This window comes from Planococcus citri, chromosome 3, assembly GCF_950023065.1.
Source record: "Planococcus citri chromosome 3, ihPlaCitr1.1, whole genome shotgun sequence".
Taxonomy (NCBI): domain Eukaryota; kingdom Metazoa; phylum Arthropoda; class Insecta; order Hemiptera; family Pseudococcidae; genus Planococcus; species Planococcus citri.
Window position 1 is genome coordinate 44,781,448 of NC_088679.1, and position 10,261 is coordinate 44,791,708.

At 36.9% G+C, this 10,261-nt stretch overlaps 1 protein-coding gene across 1 annotated transcript; it reads left to right on the forward strand.

The window, feature by feature from the left end:
* The first annotated feature begins 8,789 nt into the window (after positions 1 to 8,789).
* On the forward strand, positions 8,790 to 10,187 carry LOC135838908 (zinc finger protein 385B). The gene is made up of 4 exons (XM_065354731.1): positions 8,790 to 9,433; positions 9,516 to 9,572; positions 9,642 to 9,790; positions 9,865 to 10,187. The coding sequence occupies exons 1-4, from the start codon at positions 9,274 to 9,276 to the stop codon at positions 9,937 to 9,939; spliced, it is 441 nt and encodes a 146-aa protein (XP_065210803.1). The 5' UTR covers positions 8,790 to 9,273; the 3' UTR covers positions 9,940 to 10,187.
* The last annotated feature ends 74 nt before the right edge of the window (positions 10,188 to 10,261 follow it).

Here is a 10,261-nt window from a genome sequence, read left to right on the forward strand (position 1 = left end):
AGAACACATAATAAAAGAAAACCACAGCTGAAGACTTCGATATAGCTGTGTGAATTCGTAAGTAACACAATAATAAAGATACCATATTTTGAGAGAGGAGAGTCACCGATGACCGAATTAATCGTCAAGAAGAGCCCTTGGTTCATCTATTAGCTTCAGTCGAGTTGCATTTGTATATTCATTATGGAAGAATATTTTTGTTGAATTGGGTTTTACGTAGAACTTATACCCAACGAAGTTTTGATCGATGTTTTCGATGTCTCGTATGATGATTGAGCAGGTCTCGTCTGATATATCTCGCGCTGCATTGATCAGCGTAGTATTAAAGAAGGTTAGCCGTTCGTCATTCCGTTGAACGATCGACTGAAACTCATATGGCTGTGCGTATTGGATCTTTAAGACGTTTTCGATATGCGGAAGTAAAATAAGTCGGACGATTTCGTATTTCGATTTCAGTTTTCTCAGGATCGCGTAGATTTCTTTTTTCAGGTTATCGTCGGTCATTCTACCGTCTTGAATATCAAGCCAACCGAAGCTAGTCGTACATGTCCTGTCTGTTCTGTTGTTTATTTCTAAGTATTCACGGAAGTGTTTCATATTATAGCGAATATTAACTCCTTCGACCATTTCTAGAATACATTTTTCGCCATTCTCCATAAGGGCATCACGAATTAGATACGCAACAAAACTATCACCGAGCATCCTGCTATTGTTAAAATGGGCATACAGTTTGTCGTTCATTTGTTTGATTGATAACAGCCCTGTGACGATATATTCTGAGTGGTATTTACCGGTAAGATATTTGGAGATGCGTCGTAACTGCCTCGATAACACCGTTGACTGTTGCACCGATTCATCTCTCTCGTTTTGAAGACAAGTCTGCTGCCGTATTAAATCTAGATTTCGCTTTCGGGATTCCTGTAATTGACGTCGAACTCGTTCAGTTTCTTCATTCTGACGATCTTTTTCTTCTTGCAGCATCCTTTGGTATTGCTTCCGTTCATCCCGTTCCATATCGATTATGTTGGACGACTCTATATTCTCCTCTTTGAGACATCGGATAGTGTAGTCTCGGTCACGTATTTTTATTTCTAAAAGACGAACTTGCTCCGACAGGTTGGCAATAATCTTTTCGTTTCGGTATTCAGATAGAGGAACTCTGTTGGACTGAAGGTTTTTTGTTTTCTTCTCCAGTTCGTCGATGCGTTTTTGTAGATCTTCCGCTCTCCGGTTGGCGGATTTATTTTGTTCTTTTAATTCTCCGATTATATCGGATTTTTGTCTCAGTTTGGTCTTCAGGTCGTTGATTGACCGCTCGCTGTAGGAGTTACGGTCATCGTGATACCGGTAGCTCCGAACTATTCGACCGTCTGCCACTCGAGAGATTGATGAAACGGGACGCATCGTAATGAATAAAGTAGTAATTTATTTCTAAAACACCACCGTAAAGCAACGCAGATCGACACTCATAGAACTGAATTTGCAATTATTACATCAATCAGCTTTTATCGAATAGAGAACGCACGTAATGAAATTACTAGAGAATAGCCATTAAACACATCAAACACATTAACGAGAGAATGAATTTACGACGCACTTCCTTTAGAATTCTAGAATCGGTGATTTTATCTTTTTCTTATCAGATGATTTTTGGCTTTTTGATGTTTTTGCGTTTTAGGCAGTTACTTTCGGATGAGTGACGTTTTGGTTAATTCCAACCTCTGACTACTCGATGGTAGTCTTCCTTGGACATTTCTTCGTGTAGCTTGTTTCTCAGAAGTTGGCGGATTGAATTTGAAATATTTTGCTCGTGTTTAATTTTTCTAACTTCGGTGGCCTTTTTGAATAATTCGTCTTCGCCAATTTCTTTTTCGATTCGCATTAATTCTTGAGTGTAGCTGTTTTCGATCGGTATCGGCGTATTAGAAACAATCATGTTGATAGTAAGTACATTTTTCGTTGGTTTTTCTTTCGGTGGACGACCTCTCTTTTTCTTCGTTTGGATAATATTTTTTAATTGTTTCAGTTTAGATGGATTTGTCTGCTCATCATTCCAACCGAGATAATCGCTTTCAGACTCCGCATCCTGCTGTACCAATTCGAGTTTTCTCCGATCGTCTATCCGCTGCTGAAAAGTTCTTTTATCAAATGGTGAGGTATATTTGACGTTATCTTCGAGCAGTTGAACCTGTTCTTTTTTCGCATAAATAGTCGTTTGGCGTAAGTTAACAAATTTTATATCGTCGTTTTCTTCTGTTTTGTAATTTCTAACTAGATAGCAATTGACATCAACTTGTTCTTCTACTATAAATGGTCCAATGCGTTTCGGATAGAATTTACCGGCTAAAAATCTGTCAGCGTTACTATGTAGATGAGTAGAAATCATTACTAGATCTCCTTCTTGGAGTCTCTTCTCTGGATCGTCGTTCTCGTTGAATTTTTGTTCTTGAATGATCCATAGTTCTAGCTGTTTCAATCGAATGAGTTTATGGATTTTTTCACGCTTAGTTTCCTGAGGTAAGTTCAAGATTTCTTCGCGATCATCGCCATAGACAGCTTGCTTCGCTAATTTATCCGCTACTACGTTCGTAAAGTCATATTTATGACCTTTTGTATGAATTATTTCTACATAACGCATTCTGCTTTTTAGTTCTTTTATTTGTAAAAGAAGGTCTTTATGAGCCACTAATTTCCTTGATGCATTTTTCCATTCATTTAGCTCGTACTCGAGTGTTTTATCGATAGTTTGTTTGGCGTATAACGAATCAGTCAAGATCTTTAATTTTCGGTGATCGGTTTTCCATAACACAGCTAATATGGTCTCTTTTATCGCGTAGAGTTCGGCCAAATTATTCGTGGGTTTTTGCTTATTTAATCGTTGAGAAATATTATATCGGCTGGTTGGTTTAAAACAAACGCCAATTCCAGCGATAGCATCGTCGCTTCCGTTGGCTTTACATGCCCCATCAGTAGCTGCCCATAGAAATCCACTTTTATCAATATACAACTCGCCATCGTGCATAATATCTGGTAGATTATCGAATGTAGTATATTTTTTCTCGTAGGTACTGATTTTTTCTATTGCTTTTTTTAATAGTTTATTGATGTCATGACGAAATGTTTCTATAATTTCCGGCTTCGGTGCATCCTGTGGAATGCCCCATATTTCAAATGGACTAAGACCATAATCCGAAGGAGCCATATTGAGATTTTTTTCTACTGCTGAAACGTAATAATGCCAGTTTTCGTGAGTATAGTCTTCACTGTTACTATTTTCATTTAAATAGATTCTCAATTGAGTGCCAATTTCACGCATGCTTCTTTCCACCGTAGATGACTGAGGATTATACGGCGATACGTATGTACATTCCACCTTCAATCGCTTACACTCGTCTTTCCACTGATTCGATATAAACTGTGGTCCGTTGTCAGTCGTGATTCGCTTCAATTTGTGACCATGGGCTCGCATATCATCGTTGATTCGTGTTAGAATAGGTAAGACCGATTCTGTTTTCGTATCTTTAAGCGCCATTAGATATACTTTCTTGCTAAATACATCTTTAGCGACGACGATAGCACGAGGAAGACCCAGTGGATTTGGCAATTGACCATAAAGATCCACACTAACATTTTCTCCGATATCATTTGCTGTAACTTTAGCAAACTCTGGATATTTTTTTAATCCGTAAACTTTGTTTTGTTTGCAGACAATACAGACACTCACGATAAAAGCAATATGTTTTTCAGCCGACGGATGGTAATAAGTTCTATTAAAGATGTCAATCAATTTATTTTTCCCGAGATGACCGTACCATTCGTGCAAATATTCAACAGTTTCTCTCAGCAGCGCACTTGGAAGATAAGGTAATGGATATTCTCCAGTTGTCCGATATAGTATGCCGTAATCAGTTGTATATTTCTCTTTGATATTTTCAACGTATTTTGCTACAGCTTTCTTTCCTCTAAACTTGATTTTATCTGCAATTTGACCGTTTAATGTGTTAATAATAGCTTTTAATTTTGGATCATCATTTTGCCATGTTGATAGATGAAAAAGCGCTTGTTCGAGATCCTGTTTTATTTGGACTCTTATTTCTAAAATATCCATTATTTCTTCGGTCCTGATCAATTCTAACGGAGGTGAGTTGAATAATTTATGGTCAGGTTTAGATATAGTATATTGGATGTTGAGGTGTTTCGTCCAAAGATACCAGCCGGCTGCTTTAACATGGAATTCAGATGCGTCTTTTATTTTTGATACTGCTGTTTTTAAACTGATTGGAACATGAATTTCTCTACCGATGAGCCACATTCTGTTCTTTTTTAACGCATTAACGAGCGCAAATACTCGTTTTTCGATGATGGAATAATTTTTTTCGTGTGATTTCAGCGCTGATGACACGAACATAACAACATGCTTTTCTCCTTCGAGTATTTGATACAAGACTGCATTCACAGTGGATGGTTCGACGCTAATTTCTATGTAGAATGGTTCTTCGTTATCTGGCATTTTTAACTCGAACTTTTGCTGATAAGCTTCATAAAGTTGATCGAACGCATCGGACTGTTCTTTTCCCCATACAAATGGAACATCTTTCTTGGTAAGTTTCGTGATTGGCTCTAATATTGTCTGATAATTTTCGATGAATTTTCTATATAAGTTTGTCAGACCGGTGAATTGTTTGATATTTGTGACGGTTGGTAGAATAACTCTGTTTTGGCGTTTATTGAAGAATTTATTTCTAAAACGTAGTAATTTTTCCATTTTTTGATCTTGTTTTTTCACCGAGTCTTCTCCGATAACGTGGCCAAGGAAATCGACGTTTTTCTGAAATAGTTTAGTTTTGCTCGGGTTTAGCGTCATATTCGCCTCGTTGATTCGCCGAAATACTTCTTCGAGCAGTTGGACGTGCTCTTCGAATGTCTCAGTTTCAATCAAGAATTCATCAACGAACATTTTCACTGGAAGGCCGTAAAACATTCTTCGTCTGCGATCAATGAATTCTCCCATAGCGACGACAGTACCAAATGGATCTACATTCCATTCCCAGATTTCACCGTCCATCTTAAATCCGGTGTACTTTTTCGAGTTTTCGTCGAGTGGATCTTGCCAGAATCCAGAGCTAAAATCGCCCGTTGATCGGTAGACTTTCTTTTTACCATCATGAACCAAACGTTCCGAATTTGGTGGTTCATTGTAGTTTGGAATTAGATATTTGTTCAGTTCTTCTGGATCTAGACAGATACGAAGCGAGCCGTTGGATTTGGTACGTATTATAGTATTATTAACATGAGTTGTATTCGATGGTCTGATAATATCGTTAATAATTAACCGGTGCATTTCAGCTTTCACTTTTTCGCGCATATGAACGCTTGGGATATAATTTCTACCATTAAAGTTGGGGACTTTATCAACGTTGAACTTGAATACCACTGGATCACCATTGTAACGACCAATTTCGTCACGAAATATACGAGAGTGCGGATTTAAACGTTGGAAAGCGATTTGTTGTTGTTCGTTTGATAGCTGAATATTTCTATCATTTCGTAGGAGCTTTTTACGAAGAATTTCACCGGTATCTTTCGCAGGTTCGATTGGTTTAATTATTTTATCGATTAAACGTATATGAATTTTACGGATGTTGATGTACCTATCTAGAATTACGAAATCAATGTATTCTATCACGCCACCACGTTCACATTTTGCTCTCATTGGACCAAACTCAGTATCTATATTGTTGTCTTTCATAGCATGGCGACCGATAAGAATTTTGCCTGGTAGGTTTCTCATTACATGGAATTTTACGTTGATTTTATAGTCTTTAAATTTAAACTGTACGACGCCCATAAGGTCAAGGCATTCTTCTTCGTTACCATTGGCTACTTTAACAATGGCAATTTGTTTTGCAGGTTCGAAAGCAACGTGATTTGGATGATTTCTATGCAGCATGAAAAGTGTGCCCTGATCAATGACGTTTGCGTCAGCACCGGAATCAAGTAAAACGACGCAGTCTTCAGTCTCAATTTTCAACGGAATAGCACTTGTATTTTGCGGATGTTTAGGTTGTTCATTCGCTTCGATTGTTTTTATTTTATTAATTTCTATAACTTCATCAGTAATTTCTTCGATAGTTAATGCTTGTTCTTCTGCAGGATGTTGATAGAGTACTAGCTGTTGGTTGGAGTGAACATTATATAGATCGTATGTCAACTCCATTTCATCTTCGATACTCAGATTAGCTGGTGAGTTGCAAGTGGCTACTGTTTTCATTGATGCCGAAGAGTCAAGCGATTCCTCCGATGAGATGCTATCGTCGGCATTATTATGATTTATAATGCAGTTAACGTTAATATGTTCGTGTTTTTCTATCTCAGGTTCACCGTTCGGATGCTGCTCAGTGATTGGTTCGCAGATTTCGATTTTTTCGTCGTTGTTTTCGCATGTTTGGATAATTTTTGGTTTTCTTATTGGTGAAAGTTTTTTCTTTGATGGCGAGAATACTTTTCTACGTAATATTGGCGGTGATTTTACACGAATTGGCGATTTTTTGAGAGTAATTCGCGCTACGGATTCAGGTACGATTTCTTCTTCTTCGGGTATTGACATAGTAGGTAGTTTATTTATTTCTATCGATGATTTTTCCTTTTCAGGTTCAGACTGGATCATATTGTATTTCTGCAATATTTCTTCGAACTGGCATCGTAATATTTTACTGTTATCATCTCTAGGTAAGAAATCATGTAATTTATTACTATAGAAGAATTTCCCTTTTATAACATTAATAACTCCAGATCTATTTGTTCTCATTCGATGCCCAGTTGTTACGATAAAATGCTTCGATAGTTCAGTGATTAGCCTGGTGTTTTTCATACGATAGATATTTTTCTTGTAAATAGATAGAATACGTAAATATCTCCGAATATGACCACGAGGTTTTTTATTGGTCGCCGGATGCAGAATCGGAAACAGAACCAAGGTTGATGAGGGTTTTTGATATTTTATTTGGTTACAGATTTTTTGAACCCAATATGCGATATATTTTAACGGAATTCGATCATCGTTTAACTCTCCTTCTCCGAATGAAATTACCAGCTTTTGATTGGATAGATTAAAATTTTTCAGCGTCATAAAAATATTTGCCAAGGTTGGCATACGTATACTCCCGTTACCAAGTAATAATTGAGCGATGTTATCACCAAAATAATTTATTTTACAATTTTTTATTTCTAGTTTACATAGGTTTATTCTTGGACGGGAATACGAGTCAGGACTTAGTTTAAAGAATTCTGTTGAGCAGCTCCGGTTTGACTGCCAAATAGACCATTAGCAAACGAATTACCGGATGTTGAAGCATTTGCTTGAGGCTGTCGTTGAAATAGAGATTGGCTTGGCGGAGGATTCGAAGTAGTATTTTGTGCTTGTTGTTCCGTAGCATTTTGGCCACCATTTTGACCAGTTTGTTGTTCGGATAATGGACGTGAATCTTCGCCGTATTTGTCACCATATGGTCTGTTATCATAGTTGTCATAATTTCTATATCCGCCACGGTAGCCACCTCGATAGCCACGGCTTCTTCCACGATAACCACCTCGATATTCTCCATTATTCCATCGACCACGATAACCACCGCGATCATCACTCGTTTTGCCATTCTCGTCTTGCATAATACCGCTACTATAATCGCGAAACGTGCGATCGTCATTTCGCTGGTGAGTCGTTCGCTGAGGGATTTCCAATTGTTTAGCCCAGCTGGTCACGTTACAGATTTTTGAGGCAGCCAGCTGTTTCAGCGAGTTTAATTTGGCAATCAGTTGTTCGAAAGAGTTTACGTCTTCACTCGAGATTTTATATTGAAACTCCGGTGGTATTTTATCGTAAAGACTGCTTATTGCTTCACTAGGTGATACTTTCTTCATACTCGTCAGCGTTGGGTACCATAATTCGACTCTTTCTATTACTTTCGTAATAGAGTAGTCGGTCGGCGCAGCTTCATTACTAAACGCTTCTAGAGCTGCCTTTTGACAGGCTTCATCCCAGAATACTGAGAGAAATATTCTTCGGCTATCCTGGTAGGTTCTCGCATTTTTACTACGACTGCTCCACGAATCATTGTTTACTTTTACGGCTGTGTTAAACATAATAATTTTAGTCATTTCGTTGGTAAGCTGCACTTGCGACATGTAGTTTTCGAATTGATCAAGGAAACGATTCGGGTGGTGTTTATTTTGCTCATCGAAGACTATACCGGAGTTCGGAAATAAGGTAATGAAGTTCTGTTCATTAGGTAACGTGACTTGGATATGCTGAGGTGGAACTTCGAACTCGGCCATTTCAGCATCCATTCTGTTATTTATCGCCGTCGTCATAGCTGTAGAAATTTGTTGGAACAAATCTTTCGTCGCATCGGTAATCGTTTTAGTAACATGATTATTAATTCGAGCTTCAGCTGCGGCGATTTTATCATCGATCTTAGTATTTATTTGTTCTTCAGTCAGAGCCATTTCCGACAAGTTTTCACGTACTGACTCGGCTAGGTTTGAAAACGGGAGGTTTTCAAACAATGCTCGGATTTGATTCGTATAAAAATCTTCAAAAACTTCAACACTAGGATTGATTATTTCTATTGGAACATTCTTTGTTTTACGAACACTTTTCTTAATTATTTCTACACGTTGAACTTCGCGTTTCCGTAGCTTGAGGATTGGAGATTGATTCGGCGTGATTGGTCTTGAAAGCGACTTATCTGATACAATATTGCGCGGAATTTTGACGTTTTTCCGGCGCAATATTTCACGAAAAACAGGTTACATTTACTGGAATGAGTAGTAACATTTATTTCTAATTGATCAGGAACTACGTAATCATTTCTATAAATTGTCGCGAATTTTATAAGAGAATAAAGTTGCACACGCGGTTTCGAACAATGGAAACTTACGACGATACAATCGTGTAGAATAGTTTTTTATAAAACAGAAATAAATCGCACTTTTTATAAGAAAATCGTGCCCACCGGATGGGAGCCACTAGTGTACCGGGTACTTTGTGAGCATTTTATTACCATTTAAGAAGTATTTTGTAATAAAAACTACGAGACATCTTTTCTCAGGGCGTATAATAACATATTCGTTGACATGACAGAAAGGTAATAATACATATATTCAATACGAAACCGTTACTTTGAAAAGATACATACATAAAGCAACGTTGCCAGTTATAACAAGTACATCACAATCTAACTTTGAACTTTTACTTCTAGCTATATTGGCGTAATTATGGCGGAGGAGGTGCCGTTTCAAGAATTGGAAATAAGTGGTGCCAGAACTCGAAGTTTCAAAAAAGATAAAATATCAAAATTGGCTGAAAACGAATTCAAATGCAAATTATGTGATGTTAAATTAGGATCACTTATACAGATGAAGTCACATATTGACGGTGAGATATTTGTGCATCTAACGGTGTAAAGGTACTTTGATAATTATTGCACGTAGTATTATATGTGATTCGATTGTTTCAGGAAGTAAACATAAAAAAAACATGGAAGCTTATCGTGAAAAAAAGGCTAAACTCAAAAGTAAGTATTTTCATTTTGTTAAGATGGTCGTTATTGCTTCTGTATTTTTTTCCAATTTTATGTTTCCAGATGAAAGTTCTTCCGACATTAAACTTACTAAACCTGCTTCACATTCTGTTAATGATGATAAACCTATCGTTGTTAAAACTGAACCTAAGAGCTCTTTTTACTGCAGCATATGTGGTCTAAGCATGAATTCTCAGCAGCAATATGATCAAGTAATTTTATTCATTTTTTTTACATTCATTTTTTTTTTTCAAATACCTATTAGGTTATTTTCTTAATTTTTTAGCATATCAATTCAAAAAAACATTCCACCAAAGTTACCAAATTATCGTGTTCCATAAAGGTGGAAAGTAACGATTAGCCAAAAACCGCTAAATCTAAATTGAGTAAAAACTCTTGATCGACGAAAGTATTTTCAAGAAATGCAAGATAAGTGTTTTTTATACCTTGTATGTACTTGTACCTATCTAACTGTTGTTTCCTATTTTACAGTTTTGTTTTAATATAAGTATGATTAGAAGTACCCTTTTTTTCGTTGTTTTCCGCCATAATATTAATATTAAGTTGAAGTATGCGTGAAGTTATAAATAAAGTATTATTTTCCTTCAACGGTGTTTTTCTTACTTGGTATGGTAGGTACGGTTTATCAAAGAAACTAATTAGTGATTCTTATTCTTGATGAC

Bases quoted from the DNA above. Each gene is read 5' to 3' on its own strand.
- LOC135838908 (XM_065354731.1), top strand. From the start codon at position 9,274: ATGGCGGAGGAGGTGCCGTTTCAAGAATTGGAAATAAGTGGTGCCAGA. The intron at 9,434-9,515 runs GTGAGATATTTG...CGATTGTTTCAG, and splicing joins GATGAAGTCACATATTGACG to GAAGTAAACATAAAAAAAAC. The intron at 9,791-9,864 runs GTAATTTTATTC...TTAATTTTTTAG, and splicing joins CTCAGCAGCAATATGATCAA to CATATCAATTCAAAAAAACA.